The 20,613-nt window shown below is 41.4% G+C and overlaps 2 protein-coding genes across 3 annotated transcripts in view; one reads left to right on the forward strand and one right to left on the reverse strand.

Moving 5' to 3' along the window:
* LOC307247942 (transmembrane protein 131-like) overlaps positions 1–1,810 on the reverse strand; it is a gene marked incomplete at its 5' end in the record, with an annotated part of 42,108 nt that extends 40,298 nt beyond the window's left edge. The window contains 2 exons of one of the 2 annotated variants that reach the window (XM_080024098.1): positions 879–940; positions 1,681–1,810. In XM_080024098.1, coding sequence (XP_079880224.1) covers positions 879–940; positions 1,681–1,810 — 192 coding nt within the window. The remainder of the gene's footprint in view (positions 1–878; positions 941–1,680) is intronic. The other variant, XM_080024100.1, reaches the window with a different exon arrangement.
* Positions 1,811–8,946: 7,136 nt separating this feature from the next.
* On the forward strand, positions 8,947–19,080 carry LOC307247945 (cyclic nucleotide-gated channel alpha-3-like). Its single transcript, XM_080024103.1, has 9 exons — positions 8,947–9,085; positions 13,725–13,909; positions 14,401–14,454; positions 14,792–14,935; positions 15,589–15,645; positions 15,952–16,095; positions 16,807–16,908; positions 17,345–17,451; positions 17,539–19,080. The coding sequence occupies exons 2-9, from the start codon at positions 13,830–13,832 to the stop codon at positions 18,900–18,902; spliced, it is 2,052 nt and encodes a 683-aa protein (XP_079880229.1). The 5' UTR covers positions 8,947–9,085; positions 13,725–13,829; the 3' UTR covers positions 18,903–19,080.
* Positions 19,081–20,613: the final 1,533 nt, after the last annotated feature.

Raw genomic sequence — 20,613 nt, forward strand, 5'->3', positions numbered from 1 at the left:
GGGTGTGAGAATCCCAACATTAACCGAAGCTGCTCACCTGTATGTACATGATTTTATGCACTGCTGCCACACGATTGGCTGATTAGATAATTGCATGAACAAGCAGGTGACCAGGTGTTCCTAATAAAGTGCTCAGTGAGGGATATAAATAGAGTAATCAGTCCAACCTGTTCTGTGTGGCATTCAAACAGCGCAGTACATACTACATTTCTCTCTCACACACACACACACACACACACACACACACACACACACACACACACACACACACACACACACACACACACACACACACTCTCTCTATCCTCTGCATCTTTCCCCTCACGTGATGATCAAGGACCTATTGGGAATCAGCCGCCGCACTTGAGAAGCGACCATAAATAATGAAAGCAGAAGCAACCTGTAGAATGATGCTTTCAGCAGGTCAATGGAGGTCAACAAATACAGCAGAGAGCCTCGGGTCGAATGAAAACAGGGGGGTGGGAAGATCGAGTGACAATAGCAGCCACAGTATTATATGACCTGAGACTAATGCTTTGCCATTTGCGCTGGTAAAAAAAACTGTCACGGGACTCAGGCACATCAAATGATGGCTGGGCGCCGAGGACTCAGCTTTACCATTGCAAAGACTTTACACATCAAGTCCACAGTGGGCTGCTGCATAGGTTCAAAATGAACATTGTTTAAGCGGAAAGCTTAAACAGACTTTCAGTTAAGTCGACAATAAAAGTTATGCCATGAAAGCAGAGAAAGTGAAAGTCACTAAAAGGATAATAAGGTGGACTTTACCCCAAGAGGGACATGAAGTTAAAGAGCATATAGCCCTGATAGTTTCTCTCTTCCGGAGTAGTGTTATCAGGGGTGGGGTATCATCTTACCTGGAGGAGACCTTCATCGCCAAAGTGAAACACCTCCAGGATTGTGTCTGTCTGTATGAAAGCTGTAGACAAAGAGTGAGACCACGGTATAAGCCAATGGAATGAAAACATCAAAGAAACATCAGAGACAACCCGTAACTGTATCACAGATGATTTAAGCATTGCATATTTCACGAAGAGGAAGGGTCTTCTAACTTTATCAAAGCAGCAGCTGGCTGGGTAGGTGCAATGTTGAACACAGTGGATCTAGGTTTGTTACACTAAAAGTGACTTTTACTCACTCAAGGAATGTAACTGTCATTGCACGTTAAGCGACAACACCTAACATGAACACACTTGTGTGAACACTTGTGTCATGTACCAAGGAAATCCTATTAGATCATGAAGAAGAACAGGTGTGGCGGACAGACAGCTGAACACTCCTTGTAAACGAACGATGGACCCAAATATGTGTTTTCGGAGCTAGCTAGGTTTACTGCCCTGACTCCAAAAGTGCTACACTTCAGCTAGCGAGCCAGAACATAACGACTGTGCGACAATGAAGACAGCGCATATACACAGGAGCGGACGAACACATAGACACGTTAAGCCTCTTCTGAAATAGGCAACAGCGGCTTCTTGAGAGGGGCTGCTACGGTGCTTTGACGTGGCTGTCATTTTCCACGGTGGAGGCTAGCGCTAACGTCAGCCACGGCTAGCGTCAGCTCCCACAGCGTAGCACCGAAACGCTATGCAGCTAGGCTAACTTCCGCTCGCACAGCTTTTAGTTTTCCGTTTGAACACAACGACACCGGGCACCGACCTTGTTTGTTCGCCTGCGCCGCTCGGAAAAGTGCCACGAAGAGAATCCGAGAGAGTACGAGGCACGTCCATTTTGCCCTCGCAAACTTTGAGAAAGTGGAGATCTGTGGACGTCTGGACGGTTGCGCCATTCTCCTCTGGTCTGCGCGCGCCGTGTGTGACGTCAGTGTGATGTGACAGGAGAGGAGGGGCGGCGCGTGCCTCCCAGGCAGCACGAGGCGGGACCACGGTGACGCGCGCGCTGTTTGTGGACGAGATGGGACAGTACAATGTAGTGCAGTACAATGTAGTGCAGTACAATGTAGTGCAGTACAATGTAGTGCAGTACAATGCAGTGCAGTGCAATGTAGTGCAGTGCAATGTAGTGCAATACAATGTAGTACAATGCAATGTAGTGCAGTGCAATGTAGTGCAGTGCAATGTAGTGCAATACAATGTAGTACAATGCAATGTAGTGCAGTGCAATGTAGTGCAGTGCAATGTAGTGCAGTACAATGTAGTGCAATGCAATGTAGTGCAGTGCAATCTAGTACAGTACAATGTAGTGCAGTGCAATGTAGTGCAGTGCAATGTAGTGCAGTGCAATGTAGTGCAGTGCAATGTATTGCAGTACAATGTAGTGCAGTGCAATGTAGTGCAGTGCAATGTAGTGCAGTGCAATGTAGAACAGTGCAGTGTAGTACAATACAATGTAGTACAATACAATCGAGTATATTACAATGTAGCACAATACAATGTAGTACAATACGGTGTAGTACAATACAGTGTATTATAATACAATGTAGTACAGTACAATGTAGTACAATACAATGTAGTACAATACAATGTGGTACAATACAATGTAGTACAATGCAGTGTAGTACAGTACAATGTAGTACAGTACAATGTAGTACATACAATGTAGTACAATACAGTGTAGTACAGTACAATGTAGTATGGTACAATGTAGTACAATACAGTGTAGTACAACACAGTGTAGTACAACACAGTGTAGTACAGTACAGTGTAATACAGTGTAGTACAATACAGTGTAGTACAGTACAATGTAGTACAGTACAATGTAGTACCATACAATGTAGTACAGTGCAATGTGGTACAATGTAATGTAGTACAGTACAATGTAGTACAATACAATGTAGTGCAGTACAATGTAGTGCAGTACAGTGAAGTACAATCAAATGTAGTACAGTACAGTGTAGAGCAATACAGTGTAATACAGTACAATTTAGTCCAGTACAATGTAGTGCACTACAGTGCACTGGAGTGCAATACGGTGTAGTACAATACGTTGTAGTATATACAGTGTAGTACAATACAATGTAGTACAGTACAATGTAGTGCAATACAGTGTAGTACAGTACAATGTAGTGCAATACAGTGTGGTACAATACATGTAGTACAATACAATGTAGTGTAATACAGTGAAGTACAGTACAATACAGTGTGAAACAGTACAATACAGTGTAGTACAGTACAATGTAGTGCAATACAGTGTAGTACAATACAGTGTAATACAGTACAATGTAGTGCAATACAGTGTGGTACAATACATGTAGTACAATACAATGTAGTGTAATACAGTGAAGTACAGTACAATACAGTGTGAAACAGTACAATACAGTGTAGTACAGTACAATGTAGTACAATACAGTGTAGTGTAGTAGAATACAGTGTAGTACAGCACAATACAGTGTTGTGTAGTAGAATACAGTGTAGTACAGCACAGTAGAGTGTAGTACAATACAGTGAACTACAGTACAATGTAGTACAGTGTAGCGTAGTACAGTGTAGTGGAGTACAGTACAATGTAGTACAATCCAGTGTAGTGTTGTACAATACAGTTTAGTGCAATACAATGAAGTACAATACAGTGATGTGTGATGCTCTGTTAATTTGTGCTTTATCCTGTTCTCTTTCAAGATTCAAGATCCCATCTTCATGGGGGGAATGATGTCAAATTTTACAATACAATTTTCTGCCAATAACGATGGGTCGTCACGCTTACCCCCATTTATTATTCACTTCCCATCTAACCATAGGGGCATGTTATTCAGTCTCAACGTCAGTGCTGTGGCTTACGTGCGGATGCACACAATGAACAGACCCCCTGGTGCATGGTTTCAGAAGCATCCACTCTACAATAGGGGGCGGCAGAGCCACATCAGGTATGTCCCTCTTGAAATTGAACACACAAATCATGGATGAACATTTATGAAGGCGCCCCCGACCAACGGGCGTGTCGTTATGTACAAGATGGTTGACTGTTTTGGGAGCCTGTTTCACATTTTAGTTGCGATTGAACCAACTGCCCCCCCCCCCCCACCCCCCCAACCCAAAAGAACCAGGGTGCTTACTTGCAATGGACTCTTTCTTGGAAAATCTTGTGATTCCTAAGATTTAGATATTTAATCAAATACAGAATAACCTCTTATATGTGCTTCTATTTAAAAAGAGCTAGCTATGTGTATCTAACTATGACTGCCTGAGTTTAAGTTTTGGTTTGGGTGACCAGCCACTTGACGGGTTAGCATAGTGCTACTTCATGCTAACTTGTGTAGATAGACGGGTACAAATTTCATTTAAATTTGTAATTCTAATTACTCTTTCTTGACTGAAATGATGCAGTAACGCCTTCACCCCTGGAGACTAATAACATCTTTATGTTATCTTGTATATATCGGGTTTATGTATTTCCCTCATGCAATTAAAGCCAGATAGATCATTACCGGACCTTGTGACGTCGCTGCAACTCACATGGGTCACAGTCAATAGGCCGATACAAGATCGAGAGAAACCACCTGAGAAAACATAGGGCGAGCAGCTGAAGTGGGAGAAGCGATGCTCCCTGGGGATGGACGGTGTAATCACACAATGTGCAGAATGTCATAATGAATTTAATTGGCGGCGACAAAGCGCTGACGCCATATCACTCAGCTTGTTAGCACGAGCAGTGGGGACGTGAGAAGCATGACTGACTATGCAGACTTTCTTGAGGAGAACCCCCCCCACACACACACACAAACAACCAAACACACACACACACACATAGACAAACAACCAAACACACACACAGACACACACACACACACATACACAAACAACCATACACACACACACACACACACACACACACATACACAAACAACCAAACACACACACACGCAAACAACCAAACACACACACACACACACACACACATACACAAACAACCAAACACACACACACACACAAACAAACAAACACACACACACACACAAACACACACATTCTTGTACTGGTAGCAAAGTGAGGTCAGAGTAAATACACTTAGTGAGGACCCATGTTTCTGGTGCACTTCAAAACCAAAAAATTGTCAATTCCGAGACCGATCCTCACAAGTATGATATAACACACACACACACACACACACAGACACACACACACACACACACACACACACACACACACACACACACACACACCACACATACGTATGCACACACACACACACACACACACACTTCTTTCTTCTAAGTTGGTGGTGTCATTTAAGCAGCCACACCTGCCTTGGCTCTAGTTAATTGGGCGCAGGAGCAAGGGTGGCGGTGCACCTGTTATTCATCAGAGCAAACAAAGGCTCTCCGTGTGTGTGCGGGGAAGGGTGACTTTAACCCGTGTTCATCGATTGCTCTGATGAACAACAGGTGCACAGCCACGCAGGACGGTCATTCTGCGAAATGCATTCTGGGATACTTGGCTGTCCCAAGTCCACACAAGTCACCACCGATGCATCCTCGATAAAACGAGCGGAGCAAGTCCACATCCGGGCATTTGGACTTGACTTGACTTGATGCGCACTTTGAATTGGAACAGTACTTGGGCTGCGACTGATGACGTTTCCACAAGTCCACAAGAACACAAGTACAGACAAGAACGCAGACTGAGAAAGGGCGTTGGAGTTTTCTCTTTACATTGTCCGAATATTTTTCCAAAGTGCAACTGCGAACTATACTTTTGCAAGGTGCGACTGCGACCTACATTGTTTTCTCTTGATATCTAGTTGATTTACTTACCATTAATCGATGGCCATTCACCACTGCAGTATAATCCTTACATCATAGCAAGTATATCAAATATATTGATCTCCTGTGGAAATACATAATATTTTTGTAGCTTTGTTCCAGAGGTATTTTCTTATTCAGTCTTTGCACAATTCCAGGAAGTGTTTTGAATCTAGTCTAATAGACCATAGTTATAAGACAATGCAAATACCAGTGTGAACCTCACCTTTGAAATATGCTGGAACAAGTTGGCTAGATTTACATGAGTAAACTGGATTTAAAATCTGTTGTTCTTGCGATACTCATACCCATATTATCTTCAAAATTCTTCAAATGTTTATCTCACGTTATAGTACTTGATTCAAGTTCAAGTCACCTGGAATGAAACAATTTGTGGCAACATTTCCAAAGGAACTTTAACTAATTATTTTGCTGTTGTGGACAATCTAGGACATGCAGAACATCCCCTCAATCATACCCCTGCATAAAAAAAAAGGTTACGAATTGGAAATCAAAATTTGAGTGACCCAAAAAATGAAGAGTGATTTCTAGGTTGGGCTTTTCCAGCGGGGGAGAGCGCACAACAGTCAACCTGGGACCCGTGAGTGTCAACAAGGTGAATCCAGTTTACCAATTATGAATGCACCCGGGCCCGGCGACCTGCAAAGACCAACCTGGAGACGAACAAATCCCCTGCTGCTCCGGAGCGCTGTGGAAGAGCTCACACGCCGAGGTGTAAAAAAAAAAAAAGTATGGTTCCAAAAGTCAGATACAACATTGAGACCAGCAAAATCTCAGATTTTCTTCTTTTTGTTTTTTTTTTATTACATTTAGCTTGATGTTGACATGAAAGCTCATCACATTTACTGTGGCCAACATAGAGTCTGTGTGGCTCTTACGATACACATGGCTCATGGTCATCCCACTGAGCGGGCGTCAGTAGTGGCGAACCAAATGTATTTTAAGTGACGTTATGAGATGAAGAGCAAATGCTGACGATGAATTGGTGCCACGACTACATTTTAGCACAATTTCTCATCACCTTGTTGAACCTAAGTGATTGAGTTGAAGGGGAAGCGGTTGACACCGCGGTCTTCGAATTTGGCCGTGCAGAGGATTTGGATTTGGTTTCCCGGGATCCAGAATTGAGAATCATGGTGTAATTTCCAAGTTGTATTTGCTACGTTGAACGCCACAACTTCAGTAGAACAACAGAACACCTTTAATGTCAACCAAAAACAAAACCAAAGGATAAGAAGCTTGGAGGTTCTCTAATTCATCAAGGTCTAGCTGCTACCTCGACTCAAGACAATATTTTGATCAATACATATATTTTTTCAAATGTGCGTCTACATATTTGTGTATACCTATCCAAACATGTGCATTTATGATCCGCCACGGCTGCACCTGTCCCCTGACCAAACAGCATCAACAGATTAAACAACAATCTCATTTGTGGCCACTAATCTCCCCACGCCTGTCGGTGCGCAGCGAGGCTTCTGCAGTGCTGGTCAAAGTTTAGGTCGTAACTTGTCGAGCAAACAACCAATCCAATAGGTTGGTACTGGTATCCAATACATAAATGCATTCTTTTTTTTTTTGGACACGTTGGTTTAATTACATCACAGTAATAGTTGTGTTCGTATAACCTGCTTTATGGTATTTCCCTTAAGTTATGGCGAGCTACATGGAGATTCCATGGTGACTATGCATTACAAAGAGTAATAGAAAAAGGGTGAAATATCGGAAACGTTTTCCTTTTTTTATCCTTCATACGACTCCTCTCTGATTGTAGGCTGGCACATGTGACACCTTTAGTTCATTTTGCCTTTCACTTTTGTCAAACCATTTGATTCCCCATAAGCTTCTACCTTGCAAAGCCTCTTGGGCTCCAGCGGGCTGAAGCATTAGTGGAGCTCAGAGACACACCTTATTTAAGATTAGCTCCCTAAATGGTGCTGGAAGGATTTCACTTGTCTTTTCCTGGGGCCTCGTGTCCCACTTTAGCCATCCAGAAGCTAAGAGGCTTTGATGGCGGCCGGTGGGGGACGGCATTCTGAACTCTGGCCCCATTTATGTCCAAGCCCCCGGCCAGAACAGGAGTGTTTAATGAAGTGGAAAGCAGGAAAGCTGTTCCAATCAACGCCTCTACCTGCGTCGTCATGACAGCCACATTAGTGAGGGTCGTCTCTCATGGGGGGGGCAGTAGCTCCAGAGGTAGAATGGTCGCATGGGCACTGGAGGGTTGGTGGTTCAATCCTCAGCTGACTCATTTGCTGAGGTGTCCTTGAGCAAGACACCTGAGACGGCCATCTGTGTGTGTGTGTGTGTGTGTGTGTGTGTGTGTGTGTGTGTGTGTGTGTGTGAATGGGTGAATGTAAGATGTGTCCTTGAGCAAGACACCTGAGACGGCCATCAGTGTGTGTGTGAATGGGTGAATGTAAGATGTAAAGCACTTTGAGTGCATGGCCTTAGTGGTAAAGTGCTTTATAAATGCTGATAATTTGCATATCTATGTGTAAATAGCCACAAAATATTGTCAACTCATGCTATTGAAAGTTAGATTTAACAATAAAATGAAAAAGCGAAAAATATCATAGTGCAGTACTTCATTTTGTCAATATCACCAAGTCATATACTGTACAGTAAGCTGTTTAGCAGGATAATTCATTTGGCCACATGTGGATTGATTGATTGATCGATCGATTGCTCGATTGATTGCAGTTTGGCCCTTTAAATAGCACGAATTACACAATAAACAAAGAAAAACAAACACAGAGCCAATCTCAAAGTCCTCCGCTAAAAATAGGTTGCTTCCCCGGTTGTTTCCTCCCCACCCACCGTCGTCCAAAACAGTTCTAATTGACAGGCTTCGTTTCTGTCACGCTGCTGTGATTTATTTAGTCTGGCATATTACCCATGACTTATTTAGCGAGCAAACATACATCATATATACTACATACATGCCGTGAAATGTTGTACTGGCTTCATGTGAGGTCAACCCCGCGGCTGAAAGCGGCTGTTGTTGGCTTTGACCGTCACGAGGGATCACGACCAGACGCGGCCCCCTCCACACAGAGGGCAGCACGTGCGCGCCGTGAACGGAGCTGTCCGACGGAGCGCGCGCTGAAACGCCGGGTCCCACCCACCTCCACCCACCCCCACCCACCCCCACACCCGGAGTCATTTTGGATTTTTTTGGGGGGGGACCGGACGCAACGATGTGATTTTACCTTTTTATTGTGTTTCTTGTTGTCTTTGTTTGAGATCGATTTGTTTTGACTTGAAGTGGACCGAGAAGAAGCAATATGTGATCAAATGTATGATTCATCGCAGGACTGCATGGTCTCCAAAGACAACATCCAGGTAATTAAGAATGAATTGTGTGTGTGTGTGTGTGTGTGTGTGTGTGTGTGTGTGTGTGTGTGTGTGTGTGTGTGTGTGGCTTCGACTGTTGTTGTTGTTGTTGTTGTTGTTTTTTAAATCACAGAATACTCAGTGAAGAGTAAGTGAAGTGAAGAGATCAACAAGTCCCACCGACTTGGAAGTCTAATTTTAGCCAACATAATCTGAGAGAAGGGATTTGGAGGAAGCTGATAGGACTACACTGAACAGAATGCACTGTTTAAACCAGTGTAGTTCTGTTGTTTATCTGTCTATCTATCTATCTATCTATCTATCTATCTATCTATCTATCTATCTAGCCGTCTGTCTGTCTATCTATCTATCTATCTATCTATCTATCTATCTATCTATCTATCTATCTATCTATCTATCTATCTACCTATCTATCTATCTATCTATCTATCTATCTATCTATCTATCTATCTATCTATCTATCTATCTATCTACCTATCTATCTATCTATCTATCTATCTATCTATCTATCTACCTATCTATCTATCTATCTATCTATCTATCTATCTATCTATCTATCTATCTATCTATCTATCTAGCTGTCTGTCTGTCTGTCTGTCTGTCTGTCTGTCTGTCTGTCATCCTGTCTGTCCGTCAGTCCGTCTGCCTGCAGACAGTGTCGTGTAGTGTAGTACCGTGCAGTGTAGTACAATACAGTGTAGTGTAGTACAGTACAGTGTAGTGTAGTACAAAACAGTGCGGTGTAGTACAGTCGTAGAATACAGTGCGGCGTAGTACAGTGTAGTATAGAACACTATGGTAGAATGTAGTGCAGTACAGTGCAGGATGAAGCAGTGTAGAACAATGTAGTACAATACAAGTTAGTACTGTGTAGTGTAGTACAATACAGTGTATTGTAGTGTAGTACAGTACAGTGTAATGTGGTACAATACAGTGCGGAGTAGTACAGTTGTAGAATACAGTGTGGTGTAGTACACTGTAGTACAGAACACTATGGTACAATGTAGTTCAGTACAGTGCTGGATGATGCAGTGCAGAACAGTGTAGTCCAGTACACTATAATACAGTGTAGTACTATACAGTTTACTGTAGTACAGTACAGTGTAGTACAGTGTAGTGTGGTACAATACAACGTAGTACAGCGTAGTGTCGTACAGTACAGTGTAGTACAGTGTAGTCCAGTACACTATTATACAGTGTAGTATAATACAGTTTACTGTAGTGCAGTACAGTGTAGTTCAGTGTAGTGTAGTACAATACAGTGTAGTGTAGTACAATACAGTGTAATACAATACAGTGCGGAGTAGTACAGTTGTAGAATACAGTCTGGTGTAGTACAGAGTAGTACAGAACACTATGGTAGAATGTAGTGCAGTACAGTGCTAGATGATGCAGTGCAAAACAGTGTAGTCCAGTACACTATTATACAGTGTAGTACAATACAATTTACTGTAGTACAGTACAGTGTAGTACAGTGTAGTGTATTACAGTACAGTGTAGTGTAGTACAATACAGTGTAGTACAGCGTAGTGTATTACAGTACAGTGTAGTGTAGTACAATACAGCACAGTGTAGTACAATACAATGAAGTATAGTACAATACAGTGCGTTGTAGTACAATACAGTGTAGTACAATACAGTGTAGTGTAGTACAATACAGTGCGTTATAGTACAATACAGTGCATTACAATACAGTTTAGTGTAATAAAATTGGTAGAATACAATGCTTTTTGCACTGTATTGCAGTGCAGTGTAGTACAATGTACTGCCTTTTTTGATGCAAGGTCTCAATGAAGTATTTATCTATCTATCTGTCTATCTATCTATCTATCTATCTATCTATCTATCTATCTATCTATCTATCTATCTATCTATCTATCTATCTGTCTATCTATCTGTCTATCTATCTATCTATCTATCTATCTATCTGTCTATCTATCTATCTATCTATCTATCTATCTATCTATCTATCTGTCTATCTGTCTATCTATCTATCTATCTATCTATCTATCTATCTATCTATCTATCTATCTATCTACATCTATCTATCTATCTATCTGTCTATCTGTCTACCTATCTATCTATCTATCTATCTATCTATCTATCTATCTATCTATCTATCTATCTATCTATCTATCTATCTGTCTATCTGTCTACCTATCTATCTATCTATCTATCTATCTATCTATCTATCTATCTATCTATCTATCTATCTACCTATCTATCTATCTATCTATCTATCTATCTATCTATCTATCTATCTATCTATCTATCTATCTATCTATCTATCTATCTATCTATCTATCTATCTATCTATCTGTCTATCTCTCTGTCTGTCTGTCTGTCTGTCCTTTCTATCTATCCATTACATTTCATTACATAATAGCACACAGAGTACAACACATACAGTACACTGAGGCTCTACCTATGTATCTATCTATCTATCTATCTATCTATCTATCTATCTATCTGTCTATCTGTCTACCTATCTATCTATCTATCTATCTATCTATCTATCTATCTATCTATCTATCTATCTATCTATCTATCTATCTATCTATCTATCTATCTATCTACATCTATCTATCTATCTATCTATCTGTCTATCTGTCTACCTATCTATCTATCTATCTATCTATCTATCTATCTATCTATCTATCTATCTATCTATCTATCTATCTATCTATCTATCTATCTATCTATCTGTCTATCTCTCTGTCTGTCTGTCTGTCTGTCCTTTCTATCTATCCATTACATTTCATTACATAATAGCACACAGAGTACAACACATACAGTACACTGAGGCTCTACCTATGTATCTATCTATCTATCTATCTATCTATCTATCTATCTATCTATCTGTCTGTCTATCTATCTGTCTGTCTGTCTGTCTGTCTGTCTGTCTGTCTGTCTGTCTATCATGGCATTTCCATTGCCATGTAATAATGAGGATAATATTTTGTGCTGTTATTATAAAAAAAAAAACTCTGTCTCTCTCCATATATATATATATACACACACACCAAGTAAGACAGGTTAGACACAACATAACCATGTAAACAGAGCAGGCAGTAGTAACAAAACTGCAATGAACCAGCGTGACCATTCAAGGCCTATTGCTGTCAGATAGCTGTTGGTGAGGGTGAATGCCCAACCACAGTGTTCCTCCACTGGGAAGGACCAAACTATTTACAGAAGACAGAATGCTTACAGTATGGTGATCCCCCTGGTCTAGGCCTGACTTGGTATTTGGTTCCATAAGCCATTGTGTTGTCTGAGAGGTGGATGATGCCAGAGCGCTATTTGTAGCATATGATATCCTATTTTAACTTTAATAAGATTAGATAAGATTTTCAAAGTAGAAATATGCATTCTTTCATTTATCCAGTAAGAATGCAAAAAAAATACTATTTTAGATTTAGGTTCCCCCATCACTCCTTATGGGGAACTGCATGAATTCAAGAATAGTTTATAATAAATGTGTGTGTACAACAGCCTACCTTACATTTTGGGTGGGTGTAACTGTAACTAAACCAGTCAGACGTCAATCACAGAACGTGTCAAGTGACTTATTTTTAATAATAACTTTGAATGTATAAACTCTATGTTTCAGATTTCTTTTTTAAACTCGGTGGTTAAACACCACCCATATATTAGTGAAAACAAACTGTGATCGTTTTTCTTAAAAGGTAGGCTGAACCAACCTTAATCTGACCGTATATTTGAACGACAGAAACAAAAATATGGTATGTGCTCATATCCAAACCAAACTCTGAACTTTAGCATCTAATGTGAAAAGGCATATTTTAATAAAAACCTACTTTATAAAACAGTGTTGAGATGTTTTATCTTTACTTGTAAACAAGAGTGACTTATCGTGCATTTTCCTTGGTTTAAAGCAAATTTTTCACATTTCAGCACACCATTTGTTGTTTTGCAGCGTGTGTTGCTATTGCATTACCCAACTACATTGTTTTACGACCGAATAAAAACACTAAGCGTGGCAGGACTCAAACCTATACCTAGAGGTGGGAAAAGTATTCATATTATTCATAGTTATAATTTACACTCTTATATGCCCACAACAATAATTTATCCTGTGCATAGTATCACATTTGAATATTCTATATATTTTTTGTATTTCTGGGTATTTCTGTTTTGTATTTTCTGACTATTTGTATATATATTTTGCAATTTCAATTACATTTTTACTTCACTTTTTATTCTATTCTATTTTATTGTATTATTATTTTATTCTCCATTTTTTTTTTTTTATTTCATGCTAATGGGAACAAATTCCTGGTTTATGTCAATTCTGATTCTGAAACTGAGTGGGACTGAAATAGATGTGACAGTAACTGGGGTAGTTACTACTAGACTACAATGTCGAGAGATTACATTGAAAACTGAAACTACTCAGACTGGGTGTCATGACTATTATACTAGGCATTATGAAACATTGTGTACATTTTCATTCTACTTTGAATCTACAGAGGCAAATTTGTGTGTGTGTGTGTGTGTGTGTGTGTGTGTGTGTGTGTGTGTGTGTGTGTGTGTACGTGTACGTGTTTGTGTGTATGTCTGTCCATCTACCTCCACTCTAACCCCCTCCGCCCCCTCTCGGCAGAGCGCTGTACACCTGAGGCTCCGGTGCTGAGGAGGAAGACCCCCACCACCACCCCCTTAAAAGCCCCTCACAGGGAGAGGAGACGTGCACGGGGAGACCACCACCATGCCCAAAATTTGCACAGAGCAATCGACCCTGTCCACCCCGACCGCTGAGGTCCTGGAGCGGATGGAGGGCAGCAGCAGGTTCGAGACACTGTGTGAATAGGCCACTCCCCTGGATGGACCACGCCCCCCCATGGTGGCGCTGTGGTTGGGGATGGGTAGGGTTTTCATGAATAGGATAAGAAGATGTGCCCGAAAATTTCACATAAAATGGAGCCTGAAATAGGGAGTTTTGGCTGAATAAAAATGAAAGTTTTGGTCATGAACTTCAAATAGGTTTTACATTTCTAAACAGATTTTGTGAGATATATAGTTTAGTACCATAGTGTTGGGTGGTGGACAATAATAACGTTTATAACGTAAATATAAAATAGTACACTTTGTTTGCTTCTTCCGCTAACAAAACAGTTTTGTGCATCTAAAATGTGAGAGTTGTTTGTGTTGTCAAGTTACCTTAACTTCCTAGTTTATAGTTATAAGTTGAATAAACTCCCCCATTGACCTGAACTTGCTTTGACTAGGAGAGGTGTGTGTTGGTTCTGACCGTCTCTCTATCATGGTTTTCACACCAGGTCCATGGAAGATGGACAGCAAACACCTTTCACACAAACAGGAGTCATGTCCAGGTGGGTGTTCTAAAGAGGGCTGGCTGAAGACACCAGTCAAAATCAAAACGAAACATGAGAAAATGTAGCTGTTAGCTGGCAGATGAGAGTTTATAGTCCCTGTCATACATTTCGACAAGTACCCTGATTGAAAATCGCTTTGTGTTCGGGCAGTAACAAACATGAAACTTTCTATGACGATTAGTTGTCATGCAAATAATGTCAATTAAAAACGTTGATGAAGACGCATAAAAATATTTTTTTATTTTGTTCTCCAGAGTCAGGTCAAAAATTGGTTGCGCACATTGTGAGAGGGGATAATGTCCACATATCGAAATTCCCTCCTTCCTGTCTATAGGTTTTCCCATTTCACGCACTTTGCGTTAGGTTGGAGGCCACAGAGGGACGGCAGCGTGGCCCCTGCAGACTCCGCCGTGGACAGCCACGCAGAGTTCAGACGAGCCTGGAGGGCGGAGAGCAGAGAGCAGATCCACAGGAGGAAGTGAGTTCAAATTGAAACCTCTAGCGTGCGAGATCAACTCGCTCAAAAAGGTATACAGTATGGTATAATTTCCCCATTTCAATATTTGGGAGGGAATTCAGTTTGTTCGACTTCATTTCAAAATAACCACCACAATTGAAATCTTCCGAAACCTTGCCTGCATCTTTGCTCCCAGACGATCAAATTATTTTCTCTAAAATACGCCCTCTTCCGATTGAATGATTTGTTTTTGTTTCTTTTCTTGGTCACTTGAAGGGGTTCATTTAAGAGCGCTGTTCTTTTTTGTGAATGTTCGCCCATATCGAGAGTTTACTGACCACGACCAGCTATACCGCTTTAACAAATTAGCCGTGGCTGCTTCTCACTTCTAAAGGTGTGGTGGCATCCACGAATGGAAACAGCATTTAGAGGAGCACACGCGTCAGGCAAATACATTGAATGGCTGTTTCTTCTAAAGCTCCAGCTAAAGAGAAAGTATCAAATATTTAGATACCGATTATTATTATTTTATTTTTTTTTTTTTTTACAAAATAATCTTACGGATTACCACTTTAAGGTCCTGGCACATGTATTTACACCACAGTGAATAAGAAGATGGGTCTGTTGAGAAGTTGGGTTATTGTGAATTAACATGTCTGTTTATTCCCTTATAGCAATGAACAACTGCCGCTGGCTGCTCTAAATATGAACAACTGCAATAACACTGACAAGTAAGATGTGCCCGTGATGTGAAATTTTGTGTAAATAAGGTAAATAGAGGCTAATTGTTACTGGGAAGGAACATTAATATAATGTAATGGATCAGGTCTGATAAACGTGACTGCGTGGCAGATGTATACAATGAATTTGTGCCACAACTTTTGTTTCGCTATTATCTTTAGACAGAAGCAGAGTCACGGTGGTGTGCTTGTGGCGCATCTGTTCTGTGCTGCCGCCCTGTTTGGGGGCTTTGAATGCTAGCACCGCGCGGCGAGACTGGCTCCCCATCAAATGCACTGTGTTGCTTTTCTGAACAGACAGAAGGATGAGAAGAAGGGAGAAGTAAAAAAGGACGAGAAGAAGGACGAGAAAAAGGACGAGAAGAAAGACGAGAAAAAGGAGGAGAAGAAGGACGAGAAAAAAGATGACAAGAAGGACGACAAGAAGAAGGAAGAACCGCCGTGAGTACTGCGCACAATAACACAAACTTTCAACACAAAGCCATTTATTTTGTCATTCTGCAATATTCTATAAAACTCATGTCATCAAAAAGAAGTGCTTGAACTTCATCCTCAGAAGTTTAAGTACTGGAATACCTTGAAAATAACCCCTTTTGGGCTGAAGTGCTTGAAAAGACATTTTCCAGAATCGCTTTTACGACATAGATGATGCCATGGAAATGTATATTTAATCCAGCATTGTTGGAAATACACTTATAATAGTAGATGATGTTAAGATTAAATACATATATATGTACTTATATAAACAATGACACTAAGATTATATTGTATTTGAATGCATAAAGATCATTCATTCACTGAATGTGTTTTATTTGGTCTGCATTTGTTCCTCGAAAATGAAAAAATAGTGCTTAAAAAAGTACTTGAAAGTCCTTGAATTTAATATTGTGATGCCAGAATGAACCCTGGAAACCTGAAAATATTATTTATTATTATTCTATGGTGTATATTATTTATTATTTTTATGGGCAGAAAAATCGATCATTCAATCAAAAAAAGTTTTACTGTGAGGAAGTACGGAAGTTCCTGTAGTCAAAACAAAAATAATGCCGTGGTTTGGTTGGTTTGGCTATTGTTATGAACATTGCCTTTGTAAAACGTTTTTCCCCCACGCCATTTTGAAACAAAAGGCATCATCATTTTCTCTTCTAGAAAGGAGGTGTGGGTCATGGACCCAGGCACCGACATGTACTACAACTGGCTGAGCGTCATCTCCATCCCCGTGTTCTACAACCTGATGATCCTCGTGGCAAGGTGTGGCTTCCCGTGATAATGTGTCTGACCTACTTTCTTCTTTCAACCCAGGCCCGCAAAATGAAAAGCACGTCGTGCGCGTGGCCGCTGTTGCGCAGATGACATGTTCACCGACTGTGATCAAATGCAGAGCTCTGTCCTGCAGTCTCAGGTCGGGACTATTTTCTGTAATTGTGTTTTCGGAAATTGTGCTCCGTGGAAAATCCTTTCAATTTGCCCCAAAATTGCTTGAGATCAGCAGTCTTCTCTTGACTGCCAAGTAGGTTTTGCTATAAACTTAACTCTAAAAATCGCATCGACCACTAGATTATGGTCTGTACAACTGGCAAGGCCGGGGTTGTAAAAAAAGTGAGCCAATCCTTGGATGAATTCCATTGCTTCTGTGACTTTCAACCGTCCGTATATCCACGTATCTTCCTTTTCTACTTTCCCTAAGGTCCTGTTTCAACCAGCTGCAGCAGAAGTATTTGACCGTGTGGTTGGTTTTGGACTACAGCAGCGATGTCCTTTACCTCCTCGACACCTTCGTGAGACTCAGGACAGGTCGGCTCGAGCAAACTGAGACACAGGCGGTTGAAAGTTGTTTTTTGAAAATCTTGCAAGTCACGAAACATTTCAATTCATCCGCAGGTTTTCTGGAACAAGGGCTGCTCATGAGAGACTCCAAGGTCCTGAGAGAAAACTACATGAAGACGTCTCAGTTCAGATTCGATATGATATCCTCTATTCCGACCGACATTGTATTTTTAAAAATCGGCGTCCACAACGCAGAGTGGAGGTTCAACCGCCTCTTTAAGATAGGCCGCCTGTTCGAGTTCTTTGACCGAACCGAGACCCGAACCAACTACCCCAACATCTTCCGAATCTGCAACCTTGTGCTTTACATCATCATCATCATCCACTGGAACGCTTGCCTCTTCTTTGCAATCTCCAAAACCCTCGGCCTCGGTTCAGACACCTGGGTGTATCCCGACCTCAAGGATCCTGATAACCGACGCTTGTCCCGGCAATACATCTACTGCTTATACTGGTCCACGCTCACCTTGACCACAATCGGAGAGACGCCGCCCCCTGTCCGAGATGTGGAGTACCTGTTTGTGGTCGCAGACTTCCTTACTGGAGTCCTCATTTTCGCTACCATTGTGGGCAACGTCGGTGCCATGATCTCCAACATGAATGCTGCGCGTACCGAATTCCAGGCCAAGATTGACTCCATCAAGCAGTATATGCAGTTTCGGAAAGTCACCAAAGAACTAGAGGTCAGGGTGGTGAAGTGGTTTGATTACCTCTGGACGGAGGAGAAGACATGCGATGAGAAACAGGTGCTGAGGAACCTGCCGGACAAGCTGAAGGCCGAGATTGCCATCAACGTGCATCTGGAGACCCTGAGTAAGGTGCGCATCTTCCAGGATTGCGAAGCCGGCCTGCTGATTGAGCTGGTCCTCAAGCTGCAGCCGCAGGTTTTCAGCCCCGGAGACTACATCTGCAAGAAGGGGGACATCGGCAGGGAGATGTACATCATCAAAGCAGGGAAGCTGGCTGTGGTGGCCGATGATGGGGTCACGCAGTTTGTGGTCCTCGGCGACGGGGCGTACTTCGGAGAAATCAGCATCCTCGGCATCAAGGGCAGCAAGGCGGGAAACCGCAGGACCGCCAACATCCGCAGCGTCGGCTACTCTGATCTCTTCGCCCTGTCCAAGGATGATCTCATGGAGGCCCTTTTGGAGTACCCAGAAGCCAAGTACGCCCTGGAGGACAAGGGGAGGGCCATCCTGATGAAGGACAACCTCATTGACGAGTCGGCCGCCGCAGTTTCCGACGCGAACGAGATGGACGTTAAGATCACCCAGCTGATGACCAACTATGAAGTCATGATGGTCAAATTTCGGAAGATGGCGGAGCAGTACGAGTCCTACCAGCGGAAGCTCAAGCAGCGGCTTTCCAACATGGAGAACCAGGTCAGAACGCTGAGAGTGGACAGTGACAACAAATGAAATAGGCGTTTGGCATTATTTCTTCAGGATATAAGCCTATATCCAGCTTATATCCATACACAAAATGCATGAACTAATGGCACTCTTAAGGCTCTTTGGACATGACTCATTTATCAAGTGGTGTTACAACTGGGCACAAAAGCATTGGTAGAGCCACGGCCATTTATGTTTTGTTTTTGTTCACGATACTATGGTGAATTAACATAATTTGCTTCCATGCAAAGTAAACTATATTCATAAATATGATTTTACATTGTTGTAATTAGTTACAGCAAATAATATAAATCTTACTTTGTTGTAATTACTTGCCAATAATATATGTATTTGAAAATTATTTAAATACGTGTTTGTTTGTTTTTTTTTTTTTAATAATAACCTTTGCAGCTTAACTAAATGTATAAAATGGTGGTCTTTGCAATATAAAATGTTTTAATATGATGGGATTATCTTTTTTTTTTGATAATAGCATACAGTAATTTACTATTTTTACAGAAGAGCATTTAAAAACACTATAAATTGAGAATTTGAGAAATATTTGTGTGTATATGTAAAGATCCTTTCATCAAATATAATCGTAGAACATTTTTCCCCAAGTTTAGATGACATGTCAAATAAATTATTGATCCTTTGTCTACTAGTTTTCGAATGTACATAATTAAGTATGACTGAACGTTTTTACTATTTGCATGGTGGCTGATCAGAATGTTCCTATGTTATTTATTAGTATGAATACTGTGTTGAATACGATAGTTGCAAAAAAAATGCAATGTCTGTAATGAATTCCAGTCACTAGGACACTAGTATACCATGGCGATGGTGGTTTATTTAATACATTACTAATAATCGCTTGTGGCTGTCTTCCAAACAGCATCAAGTGGTTACTATAGATTTGACGCAAGATCTGGCTGCGCTCCGCACACTTGATGTACCATGCCGTTGGTAAAAATTAAATAACCGGTGCTAATATCCCTCTTATGCAAATGTTTAATGAAATGACTAATATAAGTTGGTCCAGTCAGGAAATAAAGGTTCTCCTGTGCGTGCCACAGTTTGGTTATTCATTTTTAGAATGGTGAACCTGATAATGGGATGTCAAGAGGAGCGTTCCCGCTGTGTCCTGAGCATTGGCACAAAAATGGAAATGCAACTTAAGAGGCTCAATGTGGGCCTCGAGTCAGCTTTCGGATGGAAATCAGGATTTCTAGACGATGCGTGTTGAAAAAAAGCTGTCACTTTATTTAGCATGTTTACACAACACTCAATACTTTGCCTTTTATTTTTAAATCAATTTGTATCCTTTAGAATGTAACTGTTGATTCAAACCAACCTACAAAGAACTGTTTCCATTCGACAGATGAGGGCTTAACCTTTCACCCTTTGCCTCCATTGGGCCCTAGAGTCCTAAGCGTACGAGTCCACGTGAGCAGCGTCTTCAGCAGTACACAACAGGAGGACAACCGTAATGCACAGCCAAAACCAGCCCTGGAGAAAATACAAGTTCCAAATAATTCTCCGATTTGTTTATCGCCTTGGTGCGGAGCTCCGGCGAGACGGTGAGGATTTGCTACGCGAGGACAATTAGGGCGGGCCATCCGAGCCGTAAAAACCCCACTTAAATATTCCCAAATTCATTATTATACACTTTCCAGTGATTGCCTCAAGTTTATGGCACTTTGACGGTCCTGAGTGAGCAAACCCTCACCCCTCCAAC

The sequence above is a fragment of the Zeus faber genome (genome assembly GCF_960531495.2).
Source record: "Zeus faber genome assembly, chromosome: 2".
NCBI lineage: Eukaryota > Metazoa > Chordata > Actinopteri > Zeiformes > Zeidae > Zeus > Zeus faber.